Source organism: Rhopilema esculentum, chromosome 3 (assembly GCF_057945365.1).
Source record: "Rhopilema esculentum isolate cy_ngs chromosome 3, ASM5794536v1, whole genome shotgun sequence".
Taxonomy (NCBI): domain Eukaryota; kingdom Metazoa; phylum Cnidaria; class Scyphozoa; order Rhizostomeae; family Rhizostomatidae; genus Rhopilema; species Rhopilema esculentum.
Window position 1 is genome coordinate 8,887,430 of NC_142817.1, and position 16,317 is coordinate 8,903,746.

At 35.3% G+C, this 16,317-nt stretch overlaps 1 protein-coding gene across 4 annotated transcripts in view; it reads right to left on the minus strand.

Annotated features, from left to right (window-relative positions):
* LOC135692613 (AVIToxin-VAR1) overlaps positions 1–16,317 on the minus strand; it is a 42,207-nt gene that overhangs the window by 4,545 nt on the left and 21,345 nt on the right. For all 4 annotated transcript variants that reach the window (XM_089112016.1, XM_065210806.2, XM_065210807.2 and 1 more), the window contains 2 exons: positions 9,122–9,415; positions 247–378 (listed from right to left, as the gene is read on the minus strand). In XM_089112016.1, the coding sequence (XP_088968142.1) occupies positions 247–378; positions 9,122–9,193 (204 nt within the window). In that variant the 5' untranslated portion in view covers positions 9,194–9,415. The remainder of the gene's footprint in view (positions 1–246; positions 379–9,121; positions 9,416–16,317) is intronic.

Here is a 16,317-nt window from a genome sequence, read left to right on the forward strand (position 1 = left end):
TGATGACGTAGATTATTCATTCCAAAGGTGCATTTTATAGCCTCGATTCGAATCCAAAATGGCCTTGCTGGTAAAACTTCAAAAGCTACCAACTTTAATGGCATATTCCCTTTTTTCTCACCTTCTACATGCCCTTGTTGACAAAGATGTTTAAAACAAAACCCGTCCTTCCATTTGACAAATGCATTTGAATTTGCGGTTGACTTTTCAATTCAAGAAATATAAACTACAATTTGTTCGTCTTACCATTACGTTTGGACTGCAAACTTCTCCAAGAGACTTTGTTCTTAAACAGTATCCTTTGTAACCGAAAAGCTTTAGTCTTAAAGCACAGCACTGGTTTTCTCCGCATTGTGAATTCTTTTCACAAGGTTGCATCTACGGAAGAAAAAGGTAAATATCATATATAACCTTTCATAAAAATCTTTCGTGAGATTTTCTAAACTCTACTTGTTTCAACAACAGCTAAAGGTGATTTGTCAAGTACGTCCAGTTGTTGTTTACATCTGGTTTTTTACATGGACGATGTTTTTGAGAATCCGAGTTATCAGGCATTCCAACCATGCTACTCTATCTCAGAAAGAAGTGATCTATCTTTGAAAGTTGATTTATATAAATGTTTGTTTTTATACCATAAATGGTATTAAGATATCAACTTGCTCATTTCGTTGTTTTTGTAATCTTAACCAAGTGCACATGATGCCCTTTGATAGAACAAACTTTGGTAAAAGAACACAGCAATCGAGTGTCTTGAAAACAATGAACTTAAACACTTTTACATTTTACGAAAACTCTACAGACTCGCTCAAGTTGAGCGTTAAGTGAAAAGTTTCAAGAAAAGAGAATAATAGCGCAATCACTGTAATTTGCGGAGCCTGGTAAACAAAAAGTTGTGTTCAAAGACTGCGCGCTGAAGAATCCCCGCAAACAAGTAATTCCCATATTAATCCTTTTTATTAAAACTGTTGACGATACTTAGAACTGTTTCTAACAGTTGCTAATCTTTAAATGCAACCACGTTGATTAAGGAGGCGACTATTGAAAATAAGTCATTTGGAGATAGCAAACGGCTTCTGGTTTGGATTGCCGGCAATTATAGCGTCGATAACAACACGTGCAAAGAAACCGCCATATTACATTGGATTCGGAGGACCTCGTTGTGAAGAGACAGGATAATGGGAAGAGCTCTGTATAAAATAAAGGCCCACGGAGCGAGTTTCCCGGTGTTATGACGCGAGGCCACCCATTCTGTAAAAATTCATCACATTAAACTCGAGCGAGCTAGTTTATTTTGGCGGTGAAACGCACCCACCTTGGATGTTGTTGCTGTTTATCTTGTTACGAAGCACTAATTTATTTCAGTAGGATAATCTCGGAAAATTAGACGCAAGAGACACCATAAGAGGAAGAAATTCTATGGAGCAACCTCAAAGACTTAAATAGTTTGAAAAAACAGCAAAAACAAAAAAGTCGATGGTTTTGCTGACTTAAAGAGAAGTGGGGACTAAACAGGCACGCCCTCGCCGGTTTCTATGTTCTAGGGCGCTAAAACGAAAACTTTTTCGAACAAGTGAAACAGAATCTATCATTGTTATTGCCAAAATCGATATCCTAAATAATGTTGGATAACATATTCTGACGTCATTGCAACTTTTAATAATAAATAGTCCTCAGAACGGTAGTGGAGTTGCCTTCGCGTTGAATGAAGGCAAATGCAATCTTGATAAAGGGTCGTTGTATAAAGTGGAATTATCATAAGGGTTGAGGAATAATTTGTTGAGGAACTAATTGAGCTAAGAAGAAGGGTAAATTTGGCAACCCTGGACATTGCAACCCCAAGTGATAGCAAGAGTAACAACTCATTTTGCCAACTAAAACTAGATGCATAGACAGCATTTTTAGCGTGTGTAAACAGTGAAAAAGTCAACTTTCCGTGCTATAGCTCAAACGATTATTGCACGTTCATTGGAAATCCTGACCGTGAGCTAACTCTCCGCTCTGTAAAACCCAAGGACCGAGATTCCGGGGGCCAGGGGCCTCGCCCTCCCCCTCCAAAAAAAAACTTAAGTGGCATAAGCAAAATACTTTCATTTTGTAAAATATAGCTGTTTTTAAATTTATTTATCAGGGCTGCTCCCTCCCAAAAGAAGTTGTATCTTTGGTAAAACCAACCTGTTTGAGAAAGTCGGTAAAAGAGAGTCGATTCGCAAAGGCCACGGCAACTAAACGAAGTTTCGGCATCATAAACAAATCGTTCATACTTTTGAAGAGAGAATTAACTATGAAACGTCAAATAAAATTTTTTATAACAAACTTGAAGAAGATTAAACAGAGAATTAAGTCATCAGTAGTGAGCTTGTTAAAAGGAGAAAATCCCTTTGCCAATGTACGGAACAAATGAAAAAATTTCGGCCCATCTACGGCATTAGAATCAGCATGGGACTAATCTTTGGTATATTTCCGTTTTCGGGCCTAATCTCAGAAAAATTCAGCAACCAGAATACTAAAAGGCACCAGTGGTCTCTCTGCATTGTTATAATGTTTAAGGTTTTCCCTAGCTTTAAAAAAGGAAACGCTTTATCAATTCTAAAGGTGGAAAAGATATGTTCCTTTAAAAGAAGACACAATAAAGGGTAATATAATTGGCAATCTACCAGAAAGGGTTACGTTTGATATTAATGTCCATAGAAAGATTGATGGCAAGAACAGAAGGCTATGCCTTTGTGTCTGATCATACATACATGTTACATCACAAACACGATTGGAAGTGAAGTTGATAAGGCAAATTGATTTCTTGATGCTAAATGGATATTTAAACAATAAAAAAAATAAACAAATACTTTAAAAAATAGCTCCGTAATATTTGAAGTTATTTTATAGATGGAGGTCATCACGACGGTGTTAGGATAGTGGCCTAGTAAAAGTGGCCAAATGTATTGGACTTAGTTCCAGATTCTGGTTGTCTCTAAGGACAAAAGCACCGACTGATATACCGAAATGTCACAGAGTTATGAAACAGTACTAAATAAGGAGAAAAATGAAATAGGCAAAATTGGGTTAGGCAGTCCAAACAAATAAGGTTCGATGGAAACTTTCTGGATGAAAACAAGCATATTGGAAACTGAGAAAGGCATGATTTAGCGGAAAATTATCGCGTCGCCAAATCTAAAATTTGGCTCGACTTAACAGCGAATTGCCAAGGGTGTACATTAAATAAAATTGGATTGTGGTGCTCTGATCGTTTTTTATTATAGGGTTGGATGCTCGCATGGAAAACAAGAGAAGTAAACATGATATCCAGGTCACTTTGAGTGCTTAAGTTGTAAATACTTGCTTTGTATCTATCAGGCAAGAGATTTTAATATTTCCGAAAAAACAGACCGTTTGTGGTGCAACCAGATTCATTTGTCACTCTTTTTTGGAAAAAGTTATCGGGCTTAAATAGTGAGTTTAGAAAGAAAAAATTTTCATCGTCACTGTTTGATTAAAGGAGCATGCATAGTACCAGTCTTGGTTATCTAAACTAATGGATTCTAAAGAACTTGTTTAATCATCCATTTTTAACCATCGCTGTTAACAAAGCCAATCAATATTTTCGGTTTTGCATTTTTGCAATGGGTCAATCAATTACAGTAATAATGACATATTATGATTAATTTTTATTTAATGTCACAAGACAATTAAAAAATCAAAAAGCTGTTTAATTCACTCTAAAGACTATTCGAGTTTGCCAGAAAAATTCATAAGGAAAAGATTGGATCAACATTATTTAGGAGCTCTCTAGCGAATATATCCGCATAGTTCGTCTTGAACTTGGACGAAAAACAAAAATATAATTTCAAAAAAAAGCCAGATGATTGACAAAGACAATCCTCATACTGATGTTTGTATACCAACTGAAAAGAGGTTTTCAAAATTAACCAAGTCCTATACAGTAAAAGTGAAAAGCATTAACGATCTTGGGTTGTAGGAGGCATTGTATTCTGAGAATCCCAGGCATATGGAAGATAAAGCATTAACGAGGGACCTCTAGAAAATACTTTGCATTGGCAAGCTGATTCAAGAACACCAGAAGCGTACTCCAGCACCATGACATCTGTGTTTGTTTAATATGGTTTGCTAAAGGGATTTTGTCACTGCAATTTTCGGCAATCACTCGTTAAAATTTGCTTTAGGATTATGATTAGACCATTTCAAAACACTCTTTAGAAAGAAAAAGATTATCGCATTAATGTCCAGTTGTCATTCATTCACTTATCCTTACAAGATTTTTTCCTGTTTGTGATCGAAATATGGGCGTTTCAAACTGTAATTGCGGAATAAACACGCAAATATTTGTAATCAAATTATATCATCTATTAGGTGAGAATTACTTTTTTCTCAATTTCGACAGCTGGCATTGCTTCTTCGCATATACAGGTGCTGACACATTCCACTTTTTTTTGCAATCCCATACAAATGTTTTAACCAATGATAGCAAGCAATCCAATGACGTAATTGCTGTCAAACTACCTCTTGAAATACCCCCTTTACCACCAGCCTTGCAAACAATGCAAAAACGATTTAGGTCTAGTGTAACTTTCTCTAATTTTTTCTGTTTTCCAATAGCAGCTTCTATCAATGCTGCAAATGGTCAGAATGAAAACACTGAAGTAAGTCAATATGCGGAATATTTCCCACGCTGTGGAGCCTAACTCTGATACTCTGGATCGTGTAGAGGTGGTCATTGTTTTCGTAATTTTAAATTAAATGCAGTTTTTACAACAATGATGGTCAACCATCAAATCCTTTTCGTGTAGTAATCACCCGTTACTTTACAGTGCCAAGGGAATATCTTTCCAAGTTGGTAGTCGAAAGAAAAATGCAGCATGAAAGCTTTTAATAAATATAAATTTGCTATCTCTGACATTATCTCTTTAAATTCATAAATGTTAAGTTCTGCACAAAATTGTAATCTTCTACCTTGTTTTACCCCCAAATAGAATGTACGGGTCTACAACACGCAGTGAGCATGACAACAAACAAGACTCGATCAAACTGAACTCGAATCCATAATCGCATCTTATAATGAACCAAAAGATGATTACGAAACATACATTGTTCAAGAGATTATCTATCGTTCATTCACAGAATCGAATGCAAAAGGAAAGGCTTTCTGTGCTAGCGTTATGTTTTTGCCTTTAAAGGGAACTGTACAACAAAGAGTAAACGGCAGCGGCAAACTGTTTTGAAGCTGCCTGTTTCTTTTACTGCGACCTCATTGCGTCATAATTGCTCTATTTGTTCATTACTGCTTTGCTTCGTTGCTGGACTGTTGCTCTCAGGTACTGTACATTGGGTACTATGATGCATAAGCAAAGGTGAAGCCTTTTATGATCATCGCCTATTTACATTCTTTCTCAGCGCTAAAGACCAAAGGATATTAAGCTCTGCACTGACTGACCTGCTGATTTTCACCCATAAAACGAAAAATAGGTCCTCCATTAAGTCACAATAAGCCATTCTGTGCCTTTGGCTAAGGTTGCAGTGAGTAGCAGATTTATTGACATAAAGATCGGCTTGGTCTTCTCCTTTCAAAACCTGTCAATGACCTGCAGACTTTTCCCAAAAAACAATTCAATATTAGAATCTAAAGTATATGTTGCTTTGTCGAAGAAAGCCAAAGAAGACGGTTGTCTAGTGTTGATTAGAGCTTTTTAATAGCATGGAATGCAGACGAGAAACATTCTCTTGGATAAAACATTCTGTTAACGATATCAAAATGTCCGTCGATCCGACAAATAATACCAAAAGTGACTAAAACTGGGAACATCATCCAATTTGTTCCAGTTGCCAGTGTAACTCAATGTAAAATATGCGTCAATTCCAGCCACATTAGAAGTAAGATGAAAGGCCTTTCGACAACCAGACATTCATCGAATAAGAGGTGTTTTGTTCTTGCTTGAACTCTCTAATTGATCTAAAAGACTCCATTAAACATCAAATAATCTCCTTTCGGTAAATTAGTTCTATCCATTTCATCATAAAATATGAAAGATCACGATGATTGCTTCAACAGAAATCTTTGAGTTGTTTTTACAGAACGTGGCTTGTGGGTAAGGGGCTAGTTTAGGGTTTTCCTAATGAAAATCTTTAAAAACTGGCCATATCAAATTAACAGAAGTTTCAAAGTCTTTAATCTCTGCGCAATTCACGACGGAGTCAGCTTCGTCATTCAATCTATTTCGCTGATTTCCCTAAATAAATTAATTCTTTGCAACCCAAATTTATTTTTTTTGCAAATTAAGAATAAAAAATCTCAATTATCAGACAAAGTACCAAGAGACTAATGGATTGCCCAATACCTATTCTTCTTCGTGATGCTTTGAGAGAAAAGAAAAATGGTTGCCAAGAAACACCCCGAAACAACTGCTCTGCACTCCCTTCTTTATAATTGCTTAGACTATTGTAGAGGGTATGCCAAGTGTAGACCTTCGTTAATTTTACGTTTTAATTCGATAAACTCACTGGTAATCTAATTTCAAAATGGCTGCAGGATATTTTCCGTTGCTATAAAGGAAATTCAAAAAGTCTTGTGCCATCCAAACCAATTGGAATCAAATGCCATTCGATATTCAGATAATTAAAGACAAAAGATTTGGAATTAGCAAAATGTTGTTACCATTCAGTTCTAAAGATTCTTTAGGCTGAGAGACTGCTTAATGCATTTGGTTTTCAATTTTTTAGATAGGAAAGATAAGTATTAGCCATCGAGGCCATAAATAGCTTTTCGCTGGCTATACGAGAAAATCTCATAATTCTTTGTCTTATTCAATTTTCAGTCAGTACATTTTTAAGTTCAAGTGGGAGTAGGATACGTGTCACTTTGATTAAGGAAATTAATAAGGCTTAAATACTCTGATCAGACGACAAAACAAAGTTACTACTATTTAAACGACTGTAAAAAAATATTAAAAGTTACAACTACCCATTTTCCAAACAAGAGGTAAAAGCGATTCTATTGCAAATTTCTTGGAACACCCACGGTTTTGCGGAAAATCAAACTTGTGAATGCCGCAATTAGATTTTTTTTCTGCAAATCTTTTTGTGATTCATCTTCATGTAGCCAGTTTGGCCCTCATAAGTAGCTCGAGTGCGCAATTGCCCGCTAGGCTTTTCCCCGTGCAGGCAAAATGAAGCAACGAAGCTCGAATTTCTTTTCGTTTTCCGCGCAAAGATAGATTTAGGTTCGTGAGAAGATCCAGGAAAGGTATTCTTAGCAGTGTATGATTGCAGGCAAAAATAATGGACCCACCGACGCTTCTTATAAGAAAAGCTAACTTTGTGTAATGTTTGTTGTAATCGATAATTCAATGTGGCCGATTTAACGTGGTCGGTCTGAAGTTATTTGCAGATGGAATTGGGTGTCTCGAAAAATTTGAAAGATAAATCAATCAAATATTTAAACTGAGAAGGACAGAAACGCGCCTACTGGCATTTTTCCCTTGCACCATGACTCGACTTCCCAAATATTTGATGAGTCCAGCGAAAAATGACGTCATCAAGAGAGTGACATGCGACTGGGTGCGTGCATTCCACAACGTACACGTTATCGAAGTGATGGCATAGCATAGTTGCTGCTTGGCAACAGAGACCCGGGTGGGGTAGAGGCGCCAGCTATCAGGAGAATGTGCTCGTGAAACGAATAAGCGAACAAAATCGCTAATAGGTTGGATACCGAAAATAGGTTAAAAAGTAGGGGCAGAAACACGCTGTAATTATTTGAGAAATTAAAATCGATGATAAATATTGATTAATACAGGCGAAAGATACTTTCATTTTTCCCTTGAAGACCTTGAGAGAACTAGATGGTGGCACGAAAACAAGAAATTCTATTCAAGGGATATCGAAAAGAGAGGAAGACGAAAAGAAAGAACAGGCAAAAATAATGATGGAAAGAAAAGCTCTGGAGTTAGAAATAAACCGTTATTATGTATTATTTTCTTTCCTAATTAAGTTATTGTTAAGAACTTTTATTTTGAGCATTGAGGTAAAATGACCGGAATGTGGAAATTGTTTGTGAATTTCAAAATATTTGACTGAAACTCTAAAAGATATCGCTTGGTTTTTGTGCAGCGATCAGATCCTCAGTTGTTGAATCAGAAAACCTTTCCGTCTTTTACCAAGGGTGAGCGAAGCACACACCAATTCTGTTTTTCTAATAAAGCAGGACTTTCGAAACTTTTCTACTTCTAACATTTTAAATATTTGCTTTAATATAGGCATTCTTTTGAAACAAGTTTTATTTGTAAGTGGTTTCTGGCAGCGTGTTCTATACGAAAATAAAGAGAAAATTATTTTCATAAGCCTTTCCTCTTAAACTTCTCAGAGGGAAATACGACAAATTTCATGAAGGATATTCATGCCCCTTGCGATGCGAAGTTTGATAAAAATATGTCTATTTTCTTATAAATGATTTCACTGTTTAAGAAACCGAAGGAAAACCAAACCAAAAAACGAGTTTTCTTTGAACGATACTGCAAAGTGGGGAAAATGCAAATTTTTCTTGCTAGAAGATTAATTGATAACAAGGACGGTTCAAAAGTGCGTCTCAATCTCAAGTAAAGGAGTTTGCCTTCAGGTTAAAGGACACGTTATATAAATGATAGTGACATACAGATGAAATGAGTACGCCCACATTCACATCGAAAAGATATCGTGTACAGGACCACGAAAAACAAATAAATCCTCTGACGTTAGAAAGTTGTGTTTTCTTTTCATTTAATGGAGATATATTGACTTCGAAGAAACGATCGATTTTGGGGAATTCACGCGAATAATTACCATTTTTCATAAAAATTCAAATTCTTGTAATAATTATAAGTACATTGAAAGTTTGATTGATTTTAGAAAAACAGGTTACGATCCTCTTTATACTTGCCAAACGAAAAGATTTTCGTAATAGCAAAATATTATTAATGAAAATCTTATTTTAGTAGAGCAACAAAGAATTTAATATTTTGAATTTCAGAGAATGGTGGAAAGCGCACACTTTACTTTACAAAAGATTAATGACTGGATAATTCATATTTCATCAAGTCTTTCGAAAAAAATTTGTGAAAATAAACTTTGAAAAACTCACCATAGAAGAAGCAGGTCGATTGCTTGAAATGACGAAAACAAGGCATAGCAGATAATAAGCGTAGGACGTCATTTTGAAATGCTAAATGCTATACCAAATACGGCGACTTTATCCTCCTGTTTGATTCTTATGTTACACACAACCAGCTTGTATCGCGTACTCAACCCAATAACAGATCCAATCTTTCTGCAGGCTTTATATAGCAAATCGCCCTCGCTTTCAATATCCTTCCTTCTTTGTCGACACAATGAATGGCTTTATTCACAACAATGCAATGAAGAGCTTTGAAGGTGGCTGTGAGACAGATAAAAGAAACAAAATAAAACAAAGAACTAATGCCGAAATTAGTTTTTTTAGTAAGATCCTCGCTAACGAAGACTAATTTATCACTGCAAAGGACCACTTAAGGCATCAACCTCAAAGTTGCTTGTAGCCGTGAAGTTTTTTTTTATTTATTGAATGCAGAAGAATCACGTAGGAGGAAGGTTGCAAATAATTTATGGGCATAGAACCACAAAGACAAATGCAAATTATCATGATTCACACAGTGCTTTTGGTATGAGAACAATGCGTGGCTTGATTGTGCTAGGTGCTGAAAATTAGAAAGAGTCGGTTACGTAATCAGTATTGCATAAACTCTGTTCTTTATTTTTAACAAAGAGTTATCGTCAAATGTGTTAAAGGAAAAGACATGTGCAAATAAGATGTGGATCTTTAATATGGTGGGGAACATGCGAAAATAAGGGAGCCAGTTTAAAACTATGTCGTCTATATTTATTTTTTGAATTTTCCATCCACATTTATATATTTTTATATATTTATTTATTCTATATTTATTTCCTTTTAGGAATAGTATCGGAAATTCAGGCTCGGCCTGTCACTTGCAAGAGAGTTGATAATTTGCACGGAGGGGTAGGAAAACAGAAAAGCTAACAGAAATCCATTGATTAATTTTAAGAGGAGTGATTTCAATGAAATTAAAGGCAAGGATGTTAAATGATATTATTTTATATAACGGATTATTTATTAATTCATCAATATAAAAAGCGTTACACAATACATTATTGTAAGTAGCCTCACTGCTAATTCCTTGAAAGTTAGAGACCAGAACGAATGAAGAACGTATAAATATTGTTTTAACTAGTAGCTAATTCTGTCGTTTTTCTATACCGTGTGCTTGAAGGCACGATCTTTGTGATCGAGTAAGTTACCTCGACGTTGATTTGTTTTGATCTTTTTCTATCAAACATTTTATCTCTTAATGAGTCTTTATCGCTCTTTGTTAAGTAACGAGACTCAAGGGGCCCAACGGAATCTTCGCGCCATTTGTTCTAAACTCGCTTTTCATCAATACTTGTATCTCTTTGGAGATCCTTTGACAATGCTTCCTTCATACTTGGAATTCATCTCAAAATGCCAGAACAAAATTCTTTACTGAAATTCTTAAGTAATCAAGTAGACAATTTGCTTTTTGTGCTGACGATTAAAAAAGACACAAGCTTTGCTACTCCTCTCTACCAGATACATGAAAAGAAGGACAGGCAATCAGTATTATAGTCTTTCTACATGAAACTAATCAATATTGCCTGTTTTGTAATCTCCTTGATCTTACTGACAGTATCTTGATTTTTTAGGCTAAGCTGCACTTTCTGACTATAGAATTAACAGCACTATGAGACCAACAGAGGGGCTTTTTCTATACATACTACTTCTGCGAGAAAAAATATAGTACATTGCTGTACTCTTCAACTCCGTTGTAAAGATACATTTTACATGGAGGGCCAGTGAAAATGGGGGGCAAATCACTCCAATAAAACCTGGTACACCTTTGGTGAAATACTGTTTTATCTGAAAATCCCTGGGAATACTTTGGTGTTGGAGATATTCCCATCAGCTGTTTGTAAGAGTGAGCTGCCCCTTGCGTGACAGAGCCCAGCAGCAACAGCAACAGGAGCTCAGATCTCCAGGGTTTTTTCGGCTTGAGCTTCGAACAGGGAGGTCGCTATCCAATCTTGTGCTTATGCGCCGCTAATGACTAGAACAATTTTGTTTACTTCGGCTAACTTAAAAACAAGCTGTATCTAACAAGACTGGCTATTCCCAAATTGCTTCCCTTTGTCTGAAACACTTAAACACTTTAACATTTGATTCCCAGGGGCGGATAAAAGGCGGCTTAGATTCTGAGAATATTGTAGCGAAGCCAGTTTGTGACAACCAATAAAAGACGACTATTTAACTGGTCCGTATTTCATATGTCACAAAGTTGACAGACGGAATGCTTAGTAGTGGACATTTAGTTACACTCTTGAACTAAAAGCATTGGGTCTGGAAATAGGTTCTTGCAAACCTGCAAAATATATCGAGAGTCTTTTCGGCAGAGTATGCTGGCTATGTTCCTCCAACCAACTTTCGCCTTAAAATTGGCCTTTCAAGGAATTGCAGAGTAAAGCAGACAAGCAGAAATAGATAGTTCAGCTGCTGATAAAGGAGGAACTAAACATTGCTGGAAATCGGTGACAATAGCCGTAAAAATATGGCGTTTGCTGGCCTAATTTATGTCAGCACTGATGTCACAAGCAACAGCAAATGTAATCAGAAGAATATTGCATCATCAATTGGGTATTGTAAATTGCACGGTGATTAGAAGTCGAGAAACGATGCGAAAGCTTCACTGTTACTGCATTGTTAAATTTGATAAGTTATTCAAAATGTGAATGAGACGTAGAGATATCATGCCCCTTCTGTTCCAAAGAAAATCTGGGAAACAGGAACTTATTTTTAGGTTTGAGAATGCTGTTCAAGCGGCATTATATAGTTCTAAGATGCTGCAAAATAGATCACTTTTTCGCTTGTTTTTGAAAGGGTATTGGTTCTTCTGTTCAAAATATGTTATTAGATTTCGCACTTTTTATTCGTACCTTATCTAAATTGAAACAATTTAGATTTACATTCCAAAGAGAAATGCTGTAGACGCACTAATTACGGTAAAGAAATTGAATTACAAGACCTGGGCACGATCCTTACTTATCGTTCCTTAAATCTATGAAAGCACAGTCTGTCGCCTCGAATTCTATTTTCTTATATACGCCCACAGGAACATTCTCCTTATCTTTGGAAAGAACGCTTGAAATGGTAGCGCTTTTCTATCGCCTGTCTGCGTTGACCATGTTTTTATAGTAAGCATAGGCCTACTCGCCTCATAGATCAATTCAATTTTGTCCAACACAGTTGCAAAACAAAATACCATGATTGCAATGATTATATAAAAAGTGTTCAATCCAAGAACAGATCGTCTCCAGATCTTTATGATTGCCTTAAACATAATCAAATATTGCCTGAAACACGTTCACCTATCGGCGACTTGTTTTAGGACAAACAGATTTTATGGAGAAGTAAATCATGATGCGAACAATAAGAGCAATACCAGTGGCTTTTAGGCACACACAGAACGGTATCGGCATCACTTAACTAGAAATATTTGGCATTAATAATGAGGACGAAATGTAAATAAATGCCGATGAATGCAGGTCCTGTATCTATTTGCATAGGTCATGGCACCAAAGTCTCATTTGATCAGTCAAAATTTACTCATTTTTCTGCTGAAATACACCAAAATACTTCGGGGATCAGAAAAACAATATAATTTATTCTTTTGATCTTTCTTTCACCTATACGATCATTGCAGCAACTGAAATGAAAACATATAATGGCTTTTTTAGTCTACAACCGATACTATCAGTTCAGCGTTATTAAATATATTGAAGAAACAAAGACGAAACTAAGATTTCTGGACGATCAGTACAATATAATTAAGTTTATTGAAGTAACACGATAAATTCATGTTACAGAATTGTTTATGTAGCTGCCTTGTGATTCCAACTGTTAATCAAAATGGAGTTTGAAATTATCGTGAGTCAAACGATATCCAGATGTATAAGTACGAGCAGGTTCCTTTTATTGTCGGTTGTCTGTACGCAAAGATTCCAATTTGTTATTTCTGACCTTCAAGATTTCAAAACGGATTTGATAGCACCATTAAGTGCATTTCAACTTTTGCTAGATTTTTTGTCCCTATAAAAAATTTTTAGACAGTTCGGAAATATGTGAATATGCAATTTCTGCAACATTGATTTTGAATTTTCAGAATAAACAAACTTTTTTCCAAATTTCCAATCAAATATACTAGATGAACGTTTTCTGTTTTAGTCTAAGATGAACGAACGGCATTTGCCTGCAGCCTGATTTATGCATGGAACACACACATACGTACGAATTTCTTGATAATATGAAGACGATGAGCTTATTTGTTTGCTTTCCATCCGCTTTCAAATGAGATAATCGGTTTTTAGTACAGAAGATAAAAAGATCAGCTTTACTCAATAAATTTCACGAGCTATATTTGTTTATGTCAAGTGTTCGAGGGGGTCTGAAAGCATTGAATTATTTCATCCCAATCCTGTTCTGCATTTACAATTTCTGAACCCAGTCAGTTCATCGAGAAACAAGCATAAAAGTTAAGAATCACAAATGTTAGAATGTGTGGACATTTTTTAGCTGATGTGAAGCAGTTGGAGTAAGTAAAGCATAAAAACAAAAGCTAGAAATGACGTTATTTTCAGAACAATTTGTAAACTTGATCAGATGCGACCATTTTTGTTTTCAAACGAGCATCTAAATCATAATTGCGGTAGAAATACCTGAGATAGTCTCTAGATAGTTTACAATGCTAGCTTTCGGATTTCTATTTACTCAATCAAGATTTGAAAGCAGTGTTTTATAACTCCACAGTCTGTTTGAACGTTTATTGGAAACTGATAAATCCCCTTTGTAAAGCAACGAAAGAAATAAGTTAAATTGTTTACGAAGCACATGCCAATGACAAATCGTTTTTATCTGTGGGGCATGGAATCGTACTTTGCAAATTATTTTGAGGGTGTCGGCACTGCTTCGTTTCCCACACAGTTTGCTTTGCAAAAAGAAGGAAGTTGCCAAGAAATGCTTAAAAATTAAAAACAAGAAAGAAATTCAAAGTCTCTTGAACAATGTCTTATGGATGATAATGTTTAACGAATAGACGAGTTATGGGGTTTATGTTTATCGACGCTTATTTTTTTTTATTCTATTGACGTTTCTAGGTGTGTAGCATAAATCACGCTATGAGGAGGTTGTTTAGTTGATTAGGTCCTGTCCCCTCTACGTATTAAGCAAAATTTGTGCCTTAGTACATTTATTTTAGCCTGCTATAGTTGACTTTTAAATTTGTATTTTCTGAAAAAGCTATTAACAGTATTAGCTGAAAAAAGTATCGAGTTAGATCCAAGACATAAAACATTTATTATCCTAAATAGAACATTATTTGTTGCCGCTGTTTAGTTACTGTTTGACATTGGTTAAACTTTGTGGTAACCGCAACATGGCCTCTGAAATGTTAAAACAAAACAGTAACTAAGCAATAATATATGGGTTTGTTTTTATTTAGGTCTTATGAAGTTTATCAAAAATTTGGGAAATAAACTTACTTTTTGAATAAAGATGATGAAAATATGTCGAAGGCAAAATGTTTTTTTGGAAAAACATGAACGAAAGAAACAACAAGGTGACAAAAACAGAAAAGAAAAAACAGCTGGCGAAGAGCGCAGAAAAAACATGAAAGGGTTGTTATGAGGACACAAGAAAGCAAAATTTTATGCATTAACGATTGATTTGCCAACATTTTATAAAGAAAGCAGTGACTCAAAATGAAATAAGATTTAACATTTTTAATATTGCATTCGTTAAATAAATAAATGAAACTAGATTCTTTAGAAAGAACCCAATACCATAGAACAGAGGAAAATGAATATCGTTTTGAGAGAGAAAAGGGCTTTGTAAAAGAGGAAATATGATTAGGAAATTTCATTTGAAAAATTTGAGTTTAAATAGATCCTTAAGTAAACTTGTTAAGTGGCAAAGTGACAGAATGAAAAGTTTTAATTAGATTTCCTTGAACACAGCTTCAGCAAATATAATTCATGATGAAATGTGCTAAAAAGCGTCACTTTCTGATGGTTATTATCAATGAATACCAAAAATTTAGCACTTAAAACCGGATTAATCTCTTGACACGTGGCCATCTGTATATCTTCTTGATTGTAACGTGTGGTTCAGCAATTAAATTGAACACAATGCATTTATTGACACAATCTAAGTAGATTTATTGATGCAAACTCTGTAGTAACAGCTTTAGGTGCAATCAGAAATGTGGAATGACAAAGTGTTAAGTGGGTTAAAAGTGGCTGAACTGCGTGGCCTTTTGTGTTGCGTAGGTAGTATCATGTTTTATTTGTCACTTTACATTGGCCATTTATTGGGAAAAGCGTTAACAAAATAAGGTTTTCCATCAAAAATGAATTTCCATTTATCAAAGAAAGGTGGACATTTATATTTGCAAAATATAAGAAAAAGCCATATGGCATTCGATCACAGAAAACACTTATTATACTTATTAAACACTTATTAAAACACAGAAAACAATGTTTCACAGGTCAACGGAAACGACCCGAAGCTCCACAATGACCCATCCTTGAGACATTTCTTTTTCGCTATAAGCTTTGACGTACGATAGATGATTTGGCACCGGTCTTCCAACACATATAAATGTGATAAGGGAGGTCTATTTCAAATTAAAGCGTCAATAGATAGTGATTAACGTCTCTCGGATATTTGGATAATGACATTTCAAAGTAGGTCACGAATAGTTTTCTTCTGTTAGTTGCCCACATTACTAGATACTTTTCAGAATATAGAAATTTATAAAAGTTTTCTCAATTATTCCGCTATAATTGACTTTGATCCTTATCCCCCCCCCCCTCCCATTAGCTCCAAAAACTCAACTGACAATGAGAATAAACGCCAAGGGGCGTGAATTCAACAATTTTTTACATGTAGAGGCTATATGCAGCAACAAACTCAAAAGGAAAAGTTATTTTTGCCATGCAGATTTTATCGCCAAGATAGACAACTTTGACTTGATCAAAACTGACCACCGCCTGAGTTTTAGAAAATATTTGACTAAAGAAACGATTTTAATACAATTTTTGTTTAAGATTAACGTTGAAACATTGAGATTATTTGGAAACAAAGCCTTATGGATGCTCTTTGTATATTATATACCTAGGTTTTATAAAACTATCTTTGGTCTGAATGGGTGGCTTCAC